General features: G+C 50.9%; 1 protein-coding gene and 1 pseudogene across 2 annotated transcripts in view; one reads left to right on the top strand and one right to left on the bottom strand.

Moving 5' to 3' along the window:
• Window positions 1-20,954, top strand: part of ADA2 (adenosine deaminase 2) — a 40,899-nt gene extending 19,945 nt beyond the window's left edge. The window contains exons 1-7 of one of the 2 annotated variants that reach the window (XM_008953671.6): window positions 452-565; window positions 8,304-8,431; window positions 10,082-10,172; window positions 11,856-11,964; window positions 17,496-17,653; window positions 18,234-18,436; window positions 18,680-20,954. In XM_008953671.6, the coding sequence (XP_008951919.1) occupies window positions 536-565; window positions 8,304-8,431; window positions 10,082-10,172; window positions 11,856-11,964; window positions 17,496-17,653; window positions 18,234-18,436; window positions 18,680-18,773 (813 nt within the window). In that variant the 5' untranslated portion in view covers window positions 452-535 and the 3' untranslated portion in view covers window positions 18,774-20,954. Of the gene's footprint in view, window positions 1-451; window positions 566-8,303; window positions 8,432-10,081; window positions 10,173-11,855; window positions 11,965-17,495; window positions 17,654-18,233; window positions 18,437-18,679 lie in introns of those variants that run through there. The other variant, XM_003828297.5, reaches the window with a different exon arrangement.
• On the bottom strand, window positions 633-8,046 carry LOC134730127 (large ribosomal subunit protein eL32-like; annotated as a pseudogene).
• Window positions 20,955-23,143: the final 2,189 nt, after the last annotated feature.

Genomic DNA, 23,143 nt, shown 5'->3' with positions numbered 1-23,143 from the left:
CAAGTGATTCTCCTGCCTCAGCCTCCCGAGTAGCTGGGATTACAGGTGTACACCACCGCACTCGGCTAATTTTTGTATTTTTAGAAGAGATGAGATTTCACCATATTGGCCAGGCTGGTTTCGAACTCACGACCTCAAGTGATCCACCCACCTTGGCATCCCGAAGTGCTGGGATTACAGGCATGAGCCACCGCGCCTGGCGAGATGGGGTTTTACCATATTGCCCAGGCTGGTCTGGAACTCCTGAGCTCAGGCAATACACCCACGTCGGCCTCCCAAAGTACTAGGATTACAGACGCGAGCCATGCCCAGCTATTAATTCATCTTATTGATGTCGAAACTAAAGCTTGGAAAGGTCAAAGAGCTTGACGAAGGTCACATAGGTAGTAAGGGGTGGCTGGACCCAGACCAGGGCTCCTAAGTTCGTCGCTTTCCTCACCGCGCTGGGCTCTCTGAGCGTCCTAATAGCCACGCCCACCTCAAATGGCGATCCCAGAGAGCATCTGGCTTCAATTTTCCTTTTTCCGGAGGGGAGATGGATTCCCTGGAATGGAACTGGGCTCTGGTAGGGGAGAACTTCCTGTTGGGCAAATCCTGACAACTGTCTTGGTGTGGGAGTGCATAGGGAACTCCGACCCTTGCAGAACCCTGGGATCTTCGTGGGTGGAGGGGAAGAGGATAGAGGAGGGGAGGGAGGAGACGCTGAGACAGACGCTTTCATCTTGAGCCTGGTGGGGAGGCACGTGGGAGAAGTTGCTGAGCGGTCGGATCGGAGGGAGGAAGAGAAGGGCCAGAGCACTGGCTTCCTGTTCCATCTTCCCCCTTGTTCTGCAGGTGGCCATTTTCTCCTTCCAGAGCCGGAGGTGGAGAGACTTGGGGGCCTGCCCAGCTCCAGTCCTCTGTCCTCACTCGGCCCGTCTCCGCACGTCCCCCAGCCAACCTTTGGAGAAGGTGCTGGGCTGCTAGGATTTGGGATTCTGGTGGAGGGGGAGGGGGAGGGGATGTGCCCATTTGTTCGGGTCTGACCCTGGAACAAAGGCTTTTGCCACGGAGAGTCTAGGTCTTAATGCCCCCCATTAGCCAGAGTGCGGGGGCCACCAACACATTAACAACTAAAAACAGTCTTCACTGGAATCCTTTTGCTGAGCCCCCTCGCCTCCCCCTGCCTGGTCGCAGGCTAATTCCGGCCTGGGCTGCTGTGGACGGACTATCCTGGCCGCTGAGCCTCCCATTGTGTTCCTAATGCTCAGTAACAAAGGCTGCTCGCCGGTAGCAACGGTCGCTAGGCGGGTCTTATCTCCTGGGCTCCGGCCCCTTCCCCCACGGCAGAGTCTGAGGCCCAGACTGGGTCCCCTGAGTCTTTAGCATGGGGCTCTTCCAAGACCCCGGAGGGTTATCCACAGGGGATGGCCCTGCTGGCACTTACGGAGGGGAGAGCTTATGGGAGACACGTCGGTGGCAGAGAACCTGTGACAGTCGTTCCCATTCGTTTTCTAAGACGTTGTCGTTCATACAATAAGCATTTCCAGTGCTCCCTGTACCCGTGCTCCCCAGCCCCCATGCTTTTGCCTGGATTCTTAGCAGACCCTTCATTCAAAATTCCATTTGGCTCCTTGCTGAATGAAGCGAACCCTGTGTCATGTTGCTGGTGTCGCTTTACGAGAACACGCACTCTCTTAACTGCTCCCTTTTTGACAGGACTCATCCGACTATGCTGTCATTGTGCTATTTACTTGTCTGTCGATTGGAACAGTGGCAGATCTTCAGCCCAGCTGTATATCGCACCCTAGCACCACCTGGGAGATTACAAACACCAAGCTTCTACCCCACAGATTCTGATTTGGTTGCTCTGGGGTGGGACACAGGCATTTTTCCTCTCCTTGAGTGATGCCAATGTGCCGCCAAGGCTGAGATGTCACTCTAGTGACTGTCACCTTTCTACAGGAGGGGGCAGGGGCCTCCTGATGACAGGAGACAACTCAGGGCAAGCAAAATTCTGAAATGTGGTCGGCCTCCAGCCCCACTAATTATGCAGGGGTACTGAGTTTCTCAATTTTTTTTTTTTTTTTTTTTTTTTGAGACGGAGTTTCTTTCTTGTTGCCCAGACTGGAGTGCAATGGTGCAATCTTGGCTCACCGCAACCTCCGCCTCCCGGGTTCAAGCGATTCTCCTGCCTCAGCCTCCCGAGTAGCTGGGAATACAGGCATGTGCCACCACACCCGGCTAATTTTCTATTTTGAGTAGAGACAGGGTTTCTCCATGTTGGTCAGGCTGGTCTCGAATTCGTGACCTCAGGTGATCTGCCCGCCTTGGCCTCCCAAAGTGCTGGGATTATAGGCGTGAGCCACCGTGCTCAGCCTTCTCAAACTTTTAAAGCCTCAAAATCCTTATCTGTAAAATGAGACCTACCTCATAGTGTAGTTTTGAGGGTTAAATGAGATTATGGCATAAAGCCCCCTGCATATGCCTGGCATGTAGTAGAAGCTCAACACTTCTTAAGTGAATGATACTCTGGTAGTGAAAGCTGAGTGAAACTGCCAGTACTGGCCAGGTGCAGTGGCTCATGCCTGTAGTCCCAGCACTTTGGGAGATGGTGGCAGGTGAATCCCTTGAGCTCAGGAGTTCGAGACCAGCCTAGGCAACATGGCAAAACCCTTGTCTCTACAAAACAGGACAAAACAAAATAATTAGCCAGGTATGGTGGTATGCACCTGTGGTCCCAGTTACTCAAGAGGCTGAGGTGGGAGGATCACCTGAGCCTGGAAGTTCAAGGCTGTTCAAGATCATGCCACTGCACTGCAGCCTGGGCCGCAGAGTGAGACCCTGTCTCAGAAAAAAAAAAAAAAGAAAAAAAAGAAAGAAAGAAAAAAAGAAATTCCGAGTCCTTGTTTCTGTTCTGATACAAACCAGTTGTATGACCTTTACAGCACTCTGCTCCCAAATTTCCCCATGAACCACTCTGTCGTCCAGGCTGGAGTGCAGTGGTGCGATCTTGGCTCACTGCAACCTCTGCCTCCTGGGTTCAAGTGATTCTCCTGCCTCAGCCTCCCGAGTAGTTGGGATTACAGGTGCCCATCACCATGCCCGGCTAATTTTTGTATTTTTAGTAGAGACGGGGTTTCGCCATGTTGGCCAGGCTGCTCTTGAACTCCTGACCTCAGGTGATTCGCCTGCCTCGGCCTCCTAAAGTGCTGGGATTACAGGCATAAGCCACCATGCCAGGCCTCAGAGATCTTCTTTTAAGCAGAGTTGTCATTTGTTAATATTTTTTAAAGGTTATTTCTTTTGTCTCCCTTCTATTCTGCTAGCATGACTCCACCTACCACTCCGCCAACAACTGTCTATTTGCCCTTGCTGCCTGGGCCTTAGTACTTTTAAAACTCCTGTGGACAGCACTCTCCTTGAATTAATATTTATTTATGGAGCCCCTGCTCTGGTGCCATAGGAGAGGAGGTGGGGAGAGTAAAACTGCAAGGACTCTACCCTGGAGGAGCCTCCAATCTAGCTGGGGGGTGTGGGCAGGAGACTCAGTAATGACAGGGTGGTCAAGGTCAGGACAGAACCCTATTCTTCCCTGCTGTGAACCAGCTGGATGAGTCCAAGACAACTGCAGGTAACAATTGTGGGTTGGGTTAACACAGTGGTTCTCCAACTTTCTGGTCCCAGAACCTCTTTATATTCTTAAAAATTTTTGTTAATTTCAAACGCCTTTTATTTATGTGGATTATATCTATTGATATATCCTGTATTAGATGTTAAAATTAAGAAATTTTCCTTTTTTTTTTTTTTTTGAGATGGAGTTTCACTTTTGTTGCCTAGGCTGGAGTACAATGGCACACAATCTTGGCTCACTGCAACCTCCGCTTCCTGGGTTCAAGTGATTCTCCTGCATCAGCCTCCCGAGTAGCTGGGATTACAGCAAATTTTTGTATTTTTAGTAGAGAAGGGGTTTCACCATGTTGGCCAGGCTGGTCAACTGACATCAGGTGATCCACTCGCCTTGGCCCCCCAAAGTGCTGGGATTACAGGTGTGAGCTATTGCACCCAGCCAAAATTAAGAAATTTTCTTGCCGGGTGCAGTGGCTCATGCCTGTAATCCCAGCGCTTTGGGAGGCTGAGGCGAGCAGATCATGAGGTCAGGAGTTCAAGACCAGCCTGACCAGCATGGCGAAACCCCGTCTCTACCAGAAATACAAAAAAATAGCCAGGCGTGGTGGCACGTGCCTGTAATCCCAGCTACTCGGGAGTCGTGCTTGAACCCAGGAGGTGGAGGTTAAAGTGAGCCAAGATCGCACCACTGCACTCCAGCCTGGGTGACAGAGCGAGACTCCGTCTCAAAAAAAAAAAAAAAAAAAGAAAGAAATTATTCTAAATACAAACACATAATCCATGATTGGCATTATCGGTCAGAATGATATGACACATGATGCAGCTTCAGGAAAATTCTGCTGTACATCCATGAGAGAATAAGAGTGAAACAGACAGTGAACCAAGATTGTGCCACCACACTCCAGCCTGGACGACACGGCAAGACTGTTGCAAAATAAAAGTTTAAAAAAAAATTTTTGTTTTGTTTTGTTTTTTTTTGAGATGGAGTCTTGCTCTGTCGCCCAGGCTGGAGTGCAGTGGCGCGATCTCAGCTCACTGCAACCTCCAACTCCCGATTCAAGTGATTCTCCTGCCTCAGCCTCCCCAGTAGCTGGGATTACAGGCGCCCGCCACCACGCCCGGCTAATTTTTGTATTTTTAGTAGAGATGAGGTTTCACCATGTTGGCCAGTAGTCTCCAACTCCTGACCTCAGGTGATCTGCCCGAGGTGATCTGCCTCCACCTCCCAAAGTGCTGGGATTACAGGCATGAGCCATCACACCTGGCCTAAAAATTTGCTATGTGCACAGTAGATGCAGGCCTTCCTTGAAAAGACATGAGGCACCAAAGAAGTTAGAGTGGGGGCTTATATTCCATTTTAACAACTGGTAATAAATTGTGAAGAAGTGACAAGATGAAGGAAAAGGAGTTTGGGCTTCTAGGGACAGTGAATTGTGGGCAGGCAAACATATGGGGGAAACTAATGGAAGATAAGAGCAATTTTATAAGGCTGGTTTGTGCAGACCCATCTTGGTAACAACTTTCTGTTGCCGGTGGTAAGGGTGATTCTCCTGGTACGGGAGAGGGGAGGGCGACACCTTCACAAAGGGAAATTTAGGCAGATGAGGTGGGCAAAGAGCTCTTTCTTCATTTGCTGCTTCTTAATTGCCTTCAGCTAAAAATATTTCTTCTGCTAAAGTGGCCTATTGGGTGACATATTCTGACCCTCTTCAGTAAATAATAATAATAATAGACAATACTAGATCCTGAATGAACAGTACCTAAGGTTCTTCCCTCTGGCACGCTCTGGCAGCCTTAAAGTTCAGAAGCCCTGAGCATGGCTGTCCCAGGTCAGGCAGTCAGGGAAACTGCCCGAGCAGAGTGAGTGGCCTGGCTAGGTGCAGGTTGTGGGGGGCTGTGTGATGTGCCAGGCTTCATGGGGGCAGCAGAGGAAACAGAACAGCAAAGACCAGTGGAGAGCCTCACTGCCTGCTCCCCCACTGCGCCTGCCCAGGCAGCGGGGCAGCACCCTGGAGATGAGAGAGCAGCAGTACTGTTCTGCAGGCCTGGGGGAATGCGGGGATCTGAGGGACTGCCCAGAGACAAAGGACACACAATGGCCGCAGCCTGGAGGGGTGTGGGAGGCCCCTAGGCTGGGGAGACAGGAGTGAGGCAAGGGGCTGGTGGGAAATGAGCAGAGGAGGTGGACTCCCAAGGGCCCATTTCCTGAGATGCCACAGAGGCAAGAGCCGACTCCCGGGAGGAGGAAGGGCATTTCTCCCTTAGTGAGGGGACAGCTCCTGGCTCCCACTGCAGCTCTCAACCTCGGCTCCTTGAACCCCCACCCCCAGGCAGCTCTTGGCTCTGTGTGGAGCCACCATTCCCTTGGTCAGGACTAGCAACCTTCTCTGACCCATCCAGTCACAACAAACTGCTTCTTCTTTTGAGAGGTCATGTGCTTCTCTTTAGCACTTATTCTATTGTTTCTTTTCTTTTTTTTTTTTTTCACTCCTTTTTACAGACAGGAACTCACTCATTGCCCAAGCTGGTCTTGACCTCCTGGGCTCAAGTGATCCTCCTGCCTCGGCCTCCCAAAGTGCTGGGATTACAGACGTGAGCTCTTTTTAGTGGGTCAGGTCTATCTCTCTGACCCTATTGTCACTCCTGAGGGCAGCTATCTTGTCTATTAGCATTTTTTCATCCCTTCCAATGCCCAGCCCTGTTCCTTTTATATCATAAGGGCTTAACTGATGCCATGGAAGTAATCGACATCTCCATATTATTGCTCCCTGTCTCCTTTACCCCACAGTCTCTGCAGAAATTCCCACATCTTTTTTTTTTTTTTTTAGTTTTTTTTTAAGGTGGAGTCTCGCTCTGTCACCCAGGCTGGAGTGCAATGGCGCGATCTTGGCTCACAGCAACCTCTGCCTCCTGGGTTCAAGCGATTCTCCTGCCTCAGCCTCCCGAGTGGCTGGGACTACTACAGGCACACACCACCATACCCGGCTAATTTTTGTATTTTTAGTAGAGACGAGGTTTCACCATATTGGCCAGGCTGGTCTTGAACTCATGACCTCGTGATCCACCCACCTCGACCGCCCAAAGTGCTGGGATTACAGGCGTGAGCCACCGCGCTCAGTCCTTTTTTTTTTTTTTTTTTTGCAGTTTTTACGGTTTTATTTAAACACAAAACGTGCACATGAGCTGTCTACTCATTTTCTTTGCTGCGCAGCCTGGCATTGGGGTTGGTGACTCTGATGACCAGCTGGGCAGCTCTTTCCACGATGGCTTCGTGGTTCTTAGAGGAAACGTTGTGAGCGATGTCAGCACAGGGAGATTGTTGCACATCAGCAGCACTTCCAGCTCCTTGATGTTGTGGACCAGGAACTTCTGGAAGCCACTGGGCAGCCTGTTCTTTGTTTTTTTTTTTTTGCTGCTCCCATAACCACTGTTGGGCATCGAGATCTGGCCCTTGAACCTTCTATGAACCCCGTTGTGAATACCTCTGGGTTTCCGCCAGTTACGGTTAATTTTGACGTATTGGTCAGACCGGTGCCAGATGAACTTTTTGGTTCTCTTTTTGACAATCAGGCTTCAGAAGGGGTCTGAGGGCGGCCATGATGCCAAACAGGAGATGGCTGCCACTTCTGTAGGCAGCGCCGAGGAAGAGAGAGGGCCCCCCCCGCTTTTTTTTTTTCGAGACAGAGTCTTTCTTTGTCGCCCAGGCTGGAGTGCAGTGGTATGATCTTGGCTCACTGCAACCTCTGCCTCCCGGGTTCAAGCGATTCTCCTGCCTCAGCCTCCCCAGTAGCTGAGATTAACAGGCACGTGCAACCATGCCCAGCTAATCTTGTATTTTTGGTAGAGATGGGGGTTTCACCATGTTGGCCAGGCTGGTCTTGAACTCCTGACCTCAAGTGATCCCCCTGCCTCGGCCTCCCAAAGTGCTATGATTACAGGTGTGAGCCACCTTTCCCCATTACACACCTCCCTTCCCTTAGCTTCCTTGTCACCTGCCCACTCCCAACTCTCCCCACTCTGCTCTCACTGTGTCCCCCTTGCTGTCCCTGGTGGCAGTGGCTGCCTTGCAGCTGCTGCACCTGGAGTTAGGGTAGCAGTGGGGAGGTGAGCAGGTAGTGGGGAATGACGTCATTCTCAGATCACTCTTTCTAGCTTTCATCCTCTCCCCCCGTGACCTGCTCTTCAACCATTATGCAAATGCTTAATGGGCACCTACCCTCGCCTGTGCCAGGTGCTGTTTTAAGTGCAGTGACCCAGCAATGAAGGAGACAGGTGGGCATCAGCATCAGGGTTATCCCAGAGCCAGCTAGGAATTCCCCATGCAGCAGCAGAGACAATGCCCAAGGCCGTAGAGGACCTGAACAAGGGAAGCACAAGTCCAGCCTGGCTGGACTTTTGGGAACAAGGCCACTTGGCCTAATCCAAACACAAATACAACTGTTTTGTGGGTCCCCTGACCCCATCTACTTTTCCCAGAGCTCGTTGATGGCTGGGAAGGAGGTGGCTGGGCAAGGGTGGCTGGGCAGGGGTGGCTGGGCAAGGGTGGCTGGGAAGGGGTGGCTGGGAAGGGGGTGGTTGGGCAGGGGTGGCTGGCCAGGGGTGGCTGGGTAAAGGTGGCTGGGCAGGGGTGGCTGGGAAGGGGGTGGCGTCTCTCGCTGCTCACCTGACGGCTCCTGGTTGTGCTTTCTTCCCAGGTATATGAGCTCAGTGGAGAGCACCATGACGAAGAGTGGTCAGTGAAGACTTACCAGGAAGTAGCTCAGAAGTTTGTGGAAACTCACCCTGAGTTTATTGGAATCAAAATCATTTATTCGGATCACAGGTGAGAGAGAATATTGCTGAAAAGCTCGGGTTGGGAGGCTGGGATGCAGGCAGAGCTACTAGGCTGGGAGGGGAGGGGTGAGAAGTGGGGCTGGGAGGCCGGGAGAGGCCCAGCACTGGTGCCAAGGAGCTGTGCTGTGCCTGTGTGAGAGCACAGTCCTAGGTAAGTGCGGTGACCCAACAATGAATTGCTGCCTGAAGCCACTTCTAGTTCAGGTCTTCACCCCCAAACTGAAATGAAGAATGGGTGAATTTCCCAGATAATTCTCGGCTGTGACCCCACATTGGCCTGGTGACTCATTTATGAGCATAATGGTTTTGCCTGAATGTTTGGATAATTGGCCCGTTTTTGGTTTCAATTTGCCTCTGGGTTCTGTGTGTGGTTGTGTGTGAGTCCTTGATCACGGAGACACCCTGAGTGGCACTGGCTCAAGTCTGCGTGTGGGGACCTCCAGTAGTACCATGTGCGTGGCCTGGCACGTGGGTGAAAGACCCACTCTTTTTCCCAGGGAAGCACAGAAAGCTTTGCAGCTTAATTGTCCTTCTGACTTTACCAGACAAGACCCCTCCCCTCACTCTAAAGAGCAGCCAGTCTAAGGCTGGGACCCGTCCATGGTCGCAGCCGCAAGGGCAGCAGCCAGTGGGGTCCCTCGGAGTCAGGCACGGGGCGGGCACCGAAGGGATCCGGCAGCGGCTCCCTCTGCTCAGCTCACCCACGAGCCTGGGCTCTGGAGGGCACTGACTCCCCAGGAGCCTCCTCCCATGCCCAGTCTTCCTGAGTCCCCTTCCCTTCCATGGGGCCTGGGGCCTGGAGGAGCTAAGCTCTGGCTTTGTGCCGGTCCCCCTAGGAGGGAGCTTGCGGGATGGGCCCACGTTCTGCTCAGAGGCTCCCTGGTGCCAGGTGCCCCTTCCCAGGGCCAGTGGCAGGAGGGTGTGAGGGCTGAGCTGAGTGCATCAGTGCCCCCAGGTTTGCCTAGGCTCTGGGGAGAGGCCATGGGTGGGGCAGGCCAGGAAGGCTTTATCCCCACAGAGCTGAGGATTGGAGCAGGAGAGACAGTGGCAGGGCAAAGACCTTGAGCCTGTCGTGGGCTTGCGCCAGACCCTGTGTTTTGGGGCTTTTGTTGTCATGCTGCCTGCCTTGCCCCTGTAGGGTTCTGCAGTGCCCAGGATCTTGCTGACTTAATCAGCAAGAGGCCAGATGGTTACTGGGTCCAGCCGACCCATCAGGGACTTGGGTGACCTGTGGCCCTTTGCAGGTGTGCAGTGGACAGAGAGCTGCCCCTGAGCTGCATCCATGTCTACACCCCCGACAGAGATGCAGGGAGAGCTGGGAACAAGGCCACCTGGCCTCCTCTAAACGCAGACAAATAAAACTGTTCCCGTGGGTCCTCTGACCCCATCTACTTTTCAGAGACTACAGGTGCCCCTAGAGCCAGCAAGCGTCTTTGATAAGAATGGATTTGGGCTACATATCTCTCAGGGATCACAACGGCCTGGTCAGGGTGGGGTCAGGAGGGCAGGGGTGCCTCAGGTTTGGGAAACGGGTCCTGCACACTTGGGGCCGGCCCAGCCCTGCACGGAGGGCGTGCTCTGGGGTTTGTGCTCTGTCAGTGCTGGGCACTGTCTCCTGGCTTCTCTGTCTGTCTCACAGATCCAAAGATGTGGCTGTCATCGCAGAATCCATCCGAACGGCCATGGGGCTCCGAACCAAGTTCCCCACGGTGGTGGCAGGGTTTGACCTGGTAACCCATGCTGTGAACAGAAGGGCTGCCTGTTAAGGGGGCATGCGAGGATGCCTGTCTGGGTGGAGCGGCAACTCCCTGGGAAGGGAGCGCAATGTGCCTGTTGGTACCCTGACATCCCAGGGCAGGCTCAGGCTGCTGACGCAGCAGGGCTGCTCAGAGCTCAGCGCTGACCCTCTTCAGAGGCCTACAGGGGACGGCCGTCACTGGAGAAGGGAGAGCAGACAGCCAGTTCTAACAAGCTAACAAGGAAAGTTCCAGAATAAGGATGGCATTCAGGGAGTTTGGACCACAGTTATGGGCTCATTCCCCATGGCCCTGCCTGTGCCCTTTTTTCTGTCCCACACTGCTCACCTAGGTGTGGGTCTTAAAACCCTCACCAGCCCCTGTAGCACGCGGGGTAGGGATTGGGGGGGAATGTCTGGAAACATAAAACCCTCACCAGCCCCTGTAGCACGCGGGGTGGGGATTGGGGGGTAATGTCTGGAAACAGCCCCTGTAGCACGCGGGGTGGGGATTGGGGGTACTGTCTGGAAACATAAAACCCTCACCAGCCCCTGTAGCACGCGGGGTGGGGATTGGGGGGTAATGTCTGGAAACAGAGTCCAGGATGGAGCCAGGCCTTTGCAAATCCTCAAGGTAGTGATATTTGTCCCTCCCTCTCCAGCCATCATGCCTGGCCACACCAGTTTTTGAAGCTACACATTCGTAGGTGTTGTCATTGCCCCACACCTCCCCACCAAATCAAAGCACAACCAGGACATTTCTTAGGTGACAGCTCGGCAATCTCATAAAGAATCTAGGCCGGGTGCAGTGGCTCATGCCCTCAGCACTTTGGGAGGGCGAGACAGGTGGATCACCTGAGGTCTGAAGTTCAAGACCAGCCTGGCCAACATGGAGAAACCGCATCTCTACTAAAAACACAAAAATTAGCCAGCCGTGGTGGCCTGCACCTGTAATCCCAGCTACTTGGGAGGCTGAGGCAGAATCACTTGAACTCAGGAGGCAGAGGTTGCAGTGAGCTGAGATTGCACCATTGCACTCCAGCCTGGGCGACAGAGCAAGACTCCATCTCAAAAAAAAAAAAAAAAAAAAGAATCTAGATTAGGCCAAGGCAGTGGCTCATGCCTGTAATCCCAGCACCTTGGGGGGCCAAGGTGGGAGGGTCACCTGAGTCCAGGAGTTCTAGACCAGCCTGAGCAAATCGGTGAGACCCCGTCTTTACTATATATATATATATATATTTTTTTTTTTTTTTTTTTTTTTTGCTCTTGGCCAGGCTGTAGTGCATTGGTGTGATCTCAGCTCACTGCAAGTTCTGCCTCCTGGGTTCATGCCATTCTCCTGCCTCAGCCTCCCAAGTAGCTGGGACTACAGGCACCCGCTACCACACCTGGATAATTTTTTGTATTTTTAGTAGAGATGGGGTTTCACTGTGTTAGCCAGGATGGTCTCGATCTCCTGACTTCGTGATCTGCCTGCCTCGGCCTCCCAAGGTGCTGGGGTTACAGGTGTGAGCCACCACGCCTGGCCTGCTCCTGGTCATTCTTAAAAGGCTGTGTGACAAAGGTCCCGGCAGTGGTGGCAGGGTACAAGGAAGGGTGTGCACAGGCTGCAGGGCGCGCCATCAGCAAGTGAGGCATGCGCCCTGCAGACACCTCCCTGTCCCTCTCTGTCCTGCAGGTGGGGCATGAGGACACTGGCCACTCCTTGCATGACTACAAGGAAGCTCTGATGATCCCCGCCAAGGTTGGCGTTAAGCTGCCTTACTTCTTCCACGCCGGAGAAACAGGTGAGCCTGCGGGATGCGAGCAGAGGCAGCGGAGGTGGTCAATGGGAGAGCTCCTGGCCACAGGCCCATGCCTCAGGGTTAGAGCCTACAGGCGTTTCCAGAGCCCTTTCCTGTGCTCTATCTCACTTAATCCTGACAACAGCCCCATGGAGAAGGAATAACAAGGATAATAGAATCAGCCACTTTACATGTATTATTTCTAGTTTCTCTTTCTTCTTTCCTTCCTGTTTTCTTTTCTTCTTCTTTTTTTTTTTCTTTTTTTTATGGAGTCTCCCTCTGTCGCCCAGCTCACCGCAACCTCGGCTTCCCAGGTTCAAGAGAGTCTCCTGCCTCAGCCTTCCAAGTAGCTGGTACTACAGGCACCTGCCACCACGCCCGGCTAATTTTTTGTATTTTTAGTAGAGACGGGGTTTCACCGTGTTAGCCAGGATGGTCTTGATCTCCTGACCTCGTGATCTGCCCGCCTCGGCCTCCCAAAGTGCTGGAATTACAAGGGTGAGCCACTGCGCCTGGCCTTTTCTAATTGATTTCTGATTGTTTCCCCAGTTTTTAATCTCCATTTGATAGATGAAGAGTCCAAGGCTCCAAACACAGTGGTCCAGGGTTAAAGAGCTGGTGCGCAGTGGAGTCTGAATTTGAATCCTTCTTCTTCTTTTTTTTTTTTTTAATTTTTCATGGTAGGGGCATAATCCTGCAAACTCACATCATCCTACTTTGGCTATAAAAATTCGTTTTAGGCTGGGCACAGGCACAGTGGCTCATGCCTGTAATCCTAGCACTTTGGAGGCTGATGTGGGTGGATCTCTTTAAACCCAGGAGTTTGAGGCCAGCCAGGGCAACATGGCAAAACTTTGTCTCTACAAAAAAATACAAAAATTAGCCAGGCATGATGGTACACACCTGTGGTCCCACCTACTTAGAGGCTGAGGTGGGAGGATTGCCTGAGCCCAGGCTCACTGAACTCCAGCCTGGGTGACAGAGCTAGACCCTGTCTCAAAAAAAAAAAGTGTTTTAGCCAGGTACAGTGGCTCACATCTGTAATTCTAGCACTTAGGGAGGCAGAGGCAGGAGGATCACTTGAGCCCAGGAGTTTGAGACCAGTCTGGGCAACATAGTAAGATCCCATTCTACACAAAAAGGAAAACAATTTTTTTTTTTTTTTTTTTGAGATGGAGTCTCGCTCTGTGGCCCAGGCTGGAGTGCAGTGGCATGATATCGGCTCACTGCAAGCTCCGCTTCCTGGGTTCATGCCATTCTCCTGCCTCAGCCTCCCAAGTAGCTGGGACTACAGGTGCCTGCCACCACACCCGGCTAATTTTTTGTATTTTTAGTAGAGACGAGGTTTCACTGTGTTAGCCAGGATGGTCTCGATCGCCTGACCTTGTGATCCACCCGTCTCGGCCTCCCAAAGTGCTGGGATTACAGGTGTGAGCCACTGCGCCTGGTCAATTTTTTTGTTTTTTGAGATGGAGTCTCACTCTGTCTGTCACCCAGGCTGGAGTGCAGTGGTGCGATCTTGGCTCACTGCAACCTCTGCCTCCCGGGTTCAAGTGATTCTTCTGCCTCAGCCTCTGGAGAAGCTGGGATTATGGGCATGCACCACCATGCCTAGCTAATTTTTGTATTTTTAGTAGAGATGGGGTTTCACCATGTTGGTTAGGCTGGTCTTGAACTCCTGACCTCAAGTGATCCACCCACCTCAGCCTCCCAAAATGCTGGGATTACAGGCTTGAGCTACGGAAAAAAATTCTTTTGAGACTGAGTCTTACTGTATTGCCCAGGCTGGAGTGCAGTGGTGCGATCTCGGCTCACTGCAACCTCTGGCTGCCAGGTTCAAGTGATTCTCGTGCCTCAGCCTCCCGAGTAGCTGGGATTACAGGCGCCCACCAACACACCCGGCTAATTTTTGTATTTTTAATAGGGATAGGGTTCCACCATGTTGGCCAGGCTGGTCTTGAACTCCCAACCTCAAACAATCCACCCGCCTCGGCCTCCCAAAGTGCTGGGATTACCCGGCCTTATGTGATATTTTGATGCCTGTATATAATGTGTATGAATTGGAACCCTTTCTGACGCTCTCCATCCTCCGAGTGAATTGTGCTTGAGAGGTTAACTGATCTGCCTAAAGCCACACAGCTGGAAATTGGCAGAAGAGGGAGGAGAACCAGGTCTGCTCCTTGTCTTTAGGATGTTCTGTCCCGCATTATCGTAGGAGAGGAAACCCTGCCCTGCCCCATGCAGGCCCTGGCTGCTGTTCCTCCTGAAATGCCATTAGCCCAGCCACATCTTTCTTTCCCAGAACTCCATCCTTGGGCTCGCTCAGTCATCTCAGCCCCTCCCGTATTCCAGTCCTTAAAATGTGTAAACCCTAACTAAGAAAGATCACGGCTGCAATTTCAGATCCAAAGGAAGATTTGGGAGGAGGCTGTTCACATGGAGGCCGGGACCAGGAGGGCAGCTCTCTTCAGCATCCCACCTGTCACCCTCGGAAGACCAAGGAGGGGTGGAGAGAGTGGTGGGCAGTTTCATTTCCCACCCAGGCTTAAGCTCTGCTCTATCACACCATCTCTCAGAGAAAGGGACCTTGTGCATTAATCTCTTTTTCCTGACATTTCGAGTCAATTTAGATCCAATTTAGATCAAAGTCTGCTCTAGGAGAGCAGAAGAATTGTTTGAGGGGGAGGGGGTTGGGCGAGGGTGTTGTTAACCTTGAAGAGCTTGTGGTCTGGTTGGGGAAAATCATACTTATGTGTGTGAAATAATTCTGGCGCTACAAAACATTGCAGCACAGGACCTAACAGGTTCCAAGATGTATGGTCCTTGGAGATGATTTTGCCAGGACTTGGGTATCTAATACCTAAAAGTAATGTCCTTATTTTTATTTTTTTATTTTATTTTATTTTATTTATTTATTTTTTTTGAGACGGAGTCTCGCTCTGTCCCCAGGCTGGAGTGCAGTGGCACGATCTCAACTCACTGCAAGCTCCGCCTCCCAGGTTCACGCCATTCTCCTGCCTCAGCCTCCCGAGTAGCTGGGACTACTCGGGCGCCTGCCACCACGCCCGGCTAATATTTTTTGTATTTTTAGTAGAGATGGGGTTTCACCATGTTGGTCATGCTGGTCCGGAACTCCTAACCTCGTGATCCACCCACCTCGGCCTCCCAAAGTGGTGGGATTACAGGTGTGAGCCACCACACCCGGCCAATATCCTTATTTTTAAAAAGAAAAATAAATCTTTAAAAACCAGTGAAAATCCACCAAAACACATGTGCTACATAGCAATGGAAATTCTTGAGTTTTATTTCTATCAGGAAAGTGGAGTTTTCATATATATATATTTTTTTTGACATGGGCACTCTGTCACCCAGGCTAGAGTGCGGTGGCGTGATGACAGCTCACTACAGCCTCCACCTCTGTCACCCAGGCTAGAGTGTGGTGGCGTGATCACAGCTCACTACAGCCTCCACCTCCTGGGTTCAGGTTATCCTTCCACCTCAGCCTCCCAAGTAGCTGGGACTGCAGCCACATGCCACCATGCCTGGCTAATTTTTGTATTTTTTGTAGAGACAGGGTGTCTCTATGTTGCCCATGGCTGGCCTTGAACTCCTGGGCTCAAGCAATCCTCCTGCCTCAGCCTCCCAAAGTGCTGCGATTACAGGTGTGAGCCACCGCACCCAGCCAGATGTTCATATTTTATATGTGAATCCATTAGAATGCTTATGGCTGCAAGAATAGAGTACATGCATCCCACCGATTTTACAATAAGGACATTTGTTATCTCACGTAAGAAGCAATCTGTGCTATGCCCATTGCGTGGGTGATTCTGCCCCACTTGGTTGTCAGATGGTGAATCACATTTGGGGTGACCACATCCAGTGAAGCAAAATAGGAGACAGCCTCCCAGTGGATCTCCTTTTATCAGGGAGGAATCCCCCAAAGCTCCCCAACAAATAACCTCCCAGTCCAGCGTTAAGGCTATTTTAGCTGTAAGGGAGACTGAGAAAGGCACATCTGCCCTTTCATCCTCTACCGAGGGCCCTAGCTGCAAGAAAGGTGTGATGGGGCCGGGCGCGGTGGCTCACGCCTGTAATCCCAGCACTTTGGGAGGCTGAGGCAGGTGGATCACAAGCTCAGGAGATCGAGACCATCCTGGCTAACACAGTGAAACCCCGTCTCTACTAAAAATACAAAAAAAAAAATCAGCTGGGTGTGGTGGCGGGCGCCTGTAGTCCCAGCTATTTGGGAGGCTGAGGCAGGAGAATGGCATGAACCCTGGGAAGTGGAGCTTGCAGTGAGCCGAGATTGCACCACTGCACTCCAGCCTGGGTGACAGAGCGAGACTCCATCTCAAAAAAAAAAAAAAAAAAAAGAAAGGTGTGATGGGGATGGCAGGGGAGAAGGGAGGCCACAAGAATGTCTGCGGTCACCTAGCGAGTGATAACATCTTGACAGTACTATTAAATATATAAATTAAAGTGAGCACATACAGGTAGTTATACTGATGTTGTCAATAAGAGAACCTGTAACACATTGTTGTAAAGATCATAAGCATAAGAGTCCCAGAGCCCGGTGCGGTGGCTCATGCCTATAATCACAGCACGTTGGGAGGCCTAGGCGGGTGGATCCCCTGAGGTCAGGAGTTTGAGACCGGCCTGGCCGACATGGTGAAACCCCGTCTCTACTAAAAATACAAAAAATAGCCGGGCATGGTGGTGGGCACCTGTAATCCCAGCTACTCAGGAGGCTGAGGCAGGAGAATCCGCTTGAACCCGGGAGGCGGAGGTTGCAGTGAGCCAAGATTACGCCACTGCATTCCAGCCTGGGCGACAGAGCAAGACTCCGTCTCAAAAAAAAAAAAAAGAGTGCCACAAAAGAGGAAGAAGGAAAGCAGACTGTGGGGTCAGAGAGACCAAGGTTTAAAACTCAGTTTTGCAGGCCAGGTGCGGCAGCTCAAGCCTGTAATCCCAGCACTTTGGGAGGCTGAGGCAGGCGGATCACGAGGTCAAGAAATCAAGACCATCCTGGCCAACATGGTGAAACCCTGTCTCTATTAAAAATACAAAAAATTATCTGGGCGTGGTGGCGTGTGCCCGTAGTCCCAGCTACTCAGGAGGCTGAGGCAGGAAAATTGTTTGAACCTGGGAGGTGGAGGTTGCAGTGAGCTGAGATCGTGCCACTGTACTCCAGCCTGGCGACAGAGCAAGACTGTGTCTCAAAAAACAACAACAACAACAACAAAAAACCTGGTTTTGCTACTTACTGTGTGAACATCCTTGGTCAATTTATAGAAGCTATTAAGTTTCAACTTTCTCATTAGAATGATAAATTAATAAATTAGATGATTAATTTAATAAAGCCATATCATACCTCTCTTTAGCATTGTTAAAAGGAAACTGTGTGTGTGTGTATTTGTGTTAATGTTAATTTCTCTTCATTTTTGTGCTTGGGGGGCTGTTTATTTGAGGATGGTCGGGGGGCGGGTGGGTCAGACCCATCCATCCCCCATGGAAGACCATTCCCGTGTGTTCAGACTGGCAGGGTACTTCCATAGACAGGAACATTCTCGATGCTCTGATGCTGAACGCTTCCAGAATCGGCCATGGATTTGCTTTGAGCAAACACCCCGCAGTCAGGACTTACTCCTGGGAAAAGGACATCCCCATAGAAGTGTGTCCCATCTCTAACCAGGTGTGTGTGGCCCATGCGGCCAGTCCCATATGATCTCCCCTAACCACAACCTCTGCTCTCTTAAACTTTTTGCTGTCTAACTTCTCTCTCCTTAACTCTCTTGTTACCTACATCCCTCCACTCTCCCACCCCTGTTAGTAAAGTTATTTAGGAGGGGCCTTTTGCCTAAGCCACCAATAAGAATGAGGCAGCAGTGAGGGTCCCCAGTGGGGTGGAATTTTGGGCAAGACTGTAGACAAAGCAAAAGGACACAGGGGGAGGCCAGTGAAGTGGGACGGGCCATGGGATGCTGCTCCCCATGGTTTCTTGGGGTCCTTTGTGTCTGTGTTCAGTTAGCGCTTCTCTGAGCAGGAACAGAAGTGACCAGATGTTTGCGGTGCTGATGAAACATGAGGAGGAGCATGAGGACTGGCTCTGTTCCTTATGTCTCCTTGTGACTCTGCCCAGAAGTCATCCCCATACTGGGGAGATAGTGATGGGAAGATGAAGGGAGCTGATGGGGCTCAAGGTCTCACCTCACTTGTGACTACTCTTTTTAGGGATCAGAGTTCATCTTTCTCCCTTCCCTCCTATTGGGCAGGTGCTGAAACTGGTGTCTGACTTGAGGAACCACCCTGTAGCCACTCTGATGGCCACTGGGCACCCCATGGTGATCAGCTCTGATGACCCAGCTATGTTTGGTGCCAAAGGCTTGTCCTACGATTTCTATGAGGTCTTCATGGGCATTGGGGGGATGAAGGCTGACCTGAGGACCCTCAAACAGCTGGCCATGAACTCTATCAAGTGAGTGTCCCGTGTCCTCCCAGGTCCCCCACCTCCTTCCAGCCCGCAGCTTGTGTTTGCCTCTCTGGAGGCTTGAGGCAGATGCCTCGATGGTTCCTGTGGGTTCCTTCTCATCATGGCTGTTTAGTCCTTGCCGCTGGCCTGGGGAGAGTGCTCTGCAAGGCTCTAATGTCCTCTCAGGCTCCCTGCCCCGTTCCCCAACCCCTGCCCTGAGGCTGACCTGGGCTCCTCCTCTTCCTGCAGGTACAGTACCCTGTTGGAGAGTGAGAAAAATACTTTCATGGAAATCTGGAAGAAGAGATGGGATAAGTTCATAGCAGATGTGGCTACAAAGTGAGGAGAAGCTAGCCAGCCCTCTACAAGCTGTCTTCTTGCACACGGTGTCACTTCCCCTCACTCGTTCTTGAATCAGCTCCATGTGCCCATGAAATCAATGGCCTCTGTATGGAGCGACCCTGTAAGAAGCACTTGGCTGGCTGAGCAAATTCATCCTCTGGAAATATTCTCTCTCAGCCACAGTGACATTGACCCTCTTGGTTTTCTCCTCTCTCTGGCCATTTCTTCCAGTTTCCCTATTTCAGAGTCTTCTCCTGTCTCTGATCTCTGTGCTGTTTCCTCAGGACTCAGTCCTGGGCTCTCTTCTATTCTGGTCTCTTTATTTTTTTATTTTTGTATTTTTTCGAGATGGAGTTTTGCTCTTGTTGCCCAGGCTGGAGTACAATGGTGCGATCTCAGCTCAGTGCAACCTCCACCACCCGGGTTCAGGCAATTCTCTTGCATCAGCCTCCCGAGTAGTTGGAATTATAGGCATGTGCCACCACACCCAGCTGATTTTTGCATTTTTAGTAGAGACAGGTTTTCACCATGTTGGCGAGGCTGGTATCCAACTCTTGACCTCAGGTGATCCACTCACCCCTTGGCTCCCAAAGTGCTGGAATTACAGGCGTTAGCCACCATGCCTGGCCTATTCTGGTCTCTTTAACTCTCCTTTATTTTTCTTCTCTCTCTGTACACTTTTCCTGGGTGGTCTCATCCATTCCTTTGCTTTTTCATACCATTTATTTGTTAATGATTCCCACATTTATTTATGCACTTGGAGAGCTCACAGGAATCTCAGAAACTGATGAGGTACAATTCTGAACCCTCAGTCTCTTCCCTTTAAACCTTTCTTTTTCTCTACTTTAATTTTTCTAAAGAGTGTCTTGCTATGTTGCCCAGGCTGGTCTCCAACTCCTGGCCTCAAGTGATCCTCCTGCCGCAGTCTCCCGAAGTGCTGGGATTACTGGCATGAGCCACCACACTCAGCCCTTTAAACCTTTCCCTGGCCTTTCCCATAGCTGGTGAAGGACACCTACATCCATTCCACCCAGTTGCTCAAAGCAGAAATTTTCAGTGCAAGTCTTGATGCTGCGCCGTCCCCCACTCCCTACATCAGAACGCATCCCTCATCTGGACTCCAGCGGTGGCTTCTTGATGCTGCGCGGTCCCCCACTCCCTACATCAGAATGCATCCCGCATCCAGACTCCAGCGGTGGCGCTCTACCTGCACGCTGTTGCCAAGTCCAAGCTACCATACTCCTGCCTGAGCTATGACAACAGCCTCCTCACTGATCTCCCCTTTCTTCCCTTTGCCTCCTCCAGCTCATTTTTCACAGTGTAGAATGACATTTTGTTTGTTTGTTTTGTTTTGTTTGAGATGGAGTCTCGCTCTGTTGCCCAGGGTGGAGTGCAGCGGTGCGATCTCAGCTCACTGCAACCTCCACCTCCCGGGTTCAAGTGGATTCTCGTGCCTCAGCCTCCTGAGTAGCTGGGATTACAGGCATGCACCACCATGCCCGGATAATTTTTGTATTTTTAGTAGAGATGGGGTTTCACTATGTTGGCCAGGCTGGTCTCGAACACCTGACCTCGTGGTCCACCCGCCTCGGCCTCCCAAAGCACTGGGATTACAGGCGTGAGCCACCCGGCCTGGCCTAGAATGACTTTTAAAAGATCAAATTAAATCAGGCCACTCCTTTGCTTACAACACAGTGCGTTTAGAGGTACACCCCATGTCTCCACAGGGCATACAGCATCTGATTTAATCTGGATCCATTCCGGTGCCTTCCTCTCCCAGTCACCTAGAGGGCCCCAACCCCGGCGGCCCTTTCTTCCTCAAATGTCCTCGGCTCTATACCGTGCCTGGCTCTTTTCTCTTTCTCTCTGCCTGGAACATTCCTTCTTTCCCCTTTTGTCTTGCCCACTCCTGTTTACCCTTCAAGTTTCAAGTTCATGTCACTGTCTCAGAGAGGTTTTCCTGTGCTCGCCCTGTTTCTCTCAGGGAGCCTTGCTCTTTTCCATCATGCCTCTAATCACAGTTTATAATCGGATATTTATTTCTGTGTCTACAGTCTTGCCCTGCCAGACTGTAAGCCCCATGTGGGCAGGCGCTCATGATTGTTTCTGATTGTTTCACGCATGCTGCTAACCCAGAGCCTGGGCCCAAAGCTAGTTAGTACTCAATAAACAATGCATTGAATGAGTGGCTGTCACTGTGTCTGTTCAGCCAGAGGGGAGTAGAGCCAAGGCAGAGGGGAGTAGAGCAGAGCCGCCCCAAATAAAAGACCTCATGTGATCAGAGTCCAGCTCCTCACCTGGCCTTGGAAGAAGGATGCAAGAAGCCACCTCTGTCCTCACCCAACTCAAGGATGGCAGGGAATCAAAGAATTCCTCAAAAGCCCCAGGCGAATGTCCTCTCATCCATCTTCCATGACCTGTACCTGAGCTCTCAGACAGCAGCAAGCCCTCTCTCCATTCCTAGTTTATCACCATTTGGTTCCTGGAACTGGGAAAAAACAGCAACCATAAGCTGTACCTGGATGGAAGAAGACAACCTCTAGGGTCCTGTCTAACTCTGCAGGTGATTCAGTGCCTTACCCAATCCCTGAAGATCTTTTAGGACCCAACTCCGCAGGGGACCTCCAACACAGGCAGACGCAAACAGCCTCTGGCCTGGACTTGCTGTGATCTCTGATTTGGCAAAATGAACCAGCAATAGTCTTGCCTTTGTGCTTTGTGTCCAGTTCTTCCTTCTTTTTTTTTTTTTTGAGACAGAGTGTCACTCTGTTGCCCAGGCTGGAGGGCAGTGGCGCGACCTCGGCTAACTGCAACCTCTGCCTCCCGGGTTCAAGCGATTCTTCTGCCTCAGCCTCTTGAGTAGCTGGGTTTACAGGCACCTGCCATCACGCCTGGCTAATTTTTGTATTTTTAGTAGAGACGGGGTTTCACTGTGTTGGCTAGGCTGGTCTTGAACTCCTGACCTCATGATCTGCCTGCCTCGGCCTCCCAAAGTGCTGGGATTACAGGTGTGAGCCACCACACCCGGCCTTTTTTTTTTTTTTTTTTTTTTTTGGAGACAGTGTCTCACTATGTTGCCCAGGCTGATCAGCTGATCTCAAACTATGGCCTCAAGTTATCCTCCTGCCTCAGCCTCCTGGATACCTGGGATTACAGGCACTAGCCACCACATCCAGTCTTTAAGCTTTTAAATTCAACTTACAAAGCTTGTTAGTTCTTCCTTCTTGACTTTATTCCTCATTGCATAGGCCTAGTCCTATTGAACTAAATGTCCATGGAGCATTTATCTGATCATTTTGAAATAATTTCAAAAAGTTGCAAGAATAGTACAAAAAACTCTTACCAGGCCAGGCACAGGGGGTCACGCCTGTCATCCCAGCACTTTGAGAGGCCGAGGCGAGTGGATTGCTTGAGCCCAGGAGTTCGAGACCAGCTTGGGCAACATGGCCAGACCTCATCTCTACTAAAAATACAAAAATTAGCTGGGCATGGTGGGGCGTGCCTGTGGTCCTAGCTACTCAGAAGGCTGAGGTGGGAGGATTGCTTGAGCCCAGGAAGAGGAGGTTGTAGTGAACTGAGATCACACCACTCCACTCCAGCCTGGCCAATAAAGCGAGACCCTGTCTCAAAAAAACAAAACAAACAAAAACAACAACAACAACAACAACACAAACCTCTAACATTCTCTTTGCCCAGGTTCCCCCAGTTATTAACATTTTACAACATTTGATTCCATATATCATTCTTTCTCTGTCTCTAATTGCTCTCTATATATATCCTATTTTTTTCTAACCACTCGAGACTAAGTTGCAGATATTATGCCTTTTATTCCTAGATTCTCCAGTGCACATTTCCTAAAGACAGTGACATTCTCCTATGGAGCCACAGTACATCCAATCAAATCAGAAAAGTGTTAACATTGAAAAGACGCTAGTATCTGGCTCTGGCCCTGCTGAGCTTTGTTTTGTTTTGTTCTTGGTCCAGAACCCAATCCAGGATCACAAGTTACATTTAGCTGTCAACTCTCTAGTCTCTTTCAGTCTGAAACAGCTTCTTAGTCTTCCTTTGTGTTTTGGAACCTCATTTTTGAAGAGTACAGGCCAGTTACTTCATAGACTATCCCTCATTTCAGGTTCATCTAATGTTTCCCTAGGAAGAGGCTCAGGGGATACATTTTTGAGAGGAGCACCTTGGCAGCGAGGCTTTGTCCTTCTCAGTGTACACACCAGGGGCACATGAATGGGGCCAAGTGTTATACTTCCAGCTTGTTGTTAAACCTTTAGGAGTCTGGAATTGGTCTTGATGGGAATTTTTTTTTTTTTTTTTTTTTTGAGAAAGGGGTCTCACTCCATTGCCTAGGCTAGAGTGCAG

Source organism: Pan paniscus, chromosome 23, assembly GCF_029289425.2.
Source record: "Pan paniscus chromosome 23, NHGRI_mPanPan1-v2.0_pri, whole genome shotgun sequence".
In the NCBI taxonomy this organism is placed as follows: Eukaryota; Metazoa; Chordata; class Mammalia; order Primates; family Hominidae; genus Pan; species Pan paniscus.
The sequence above is the reverse complement of the archived record's forward strand: the minus strand, read 5'-3'. Positions and strand labels throughout refer to the sequence as shown.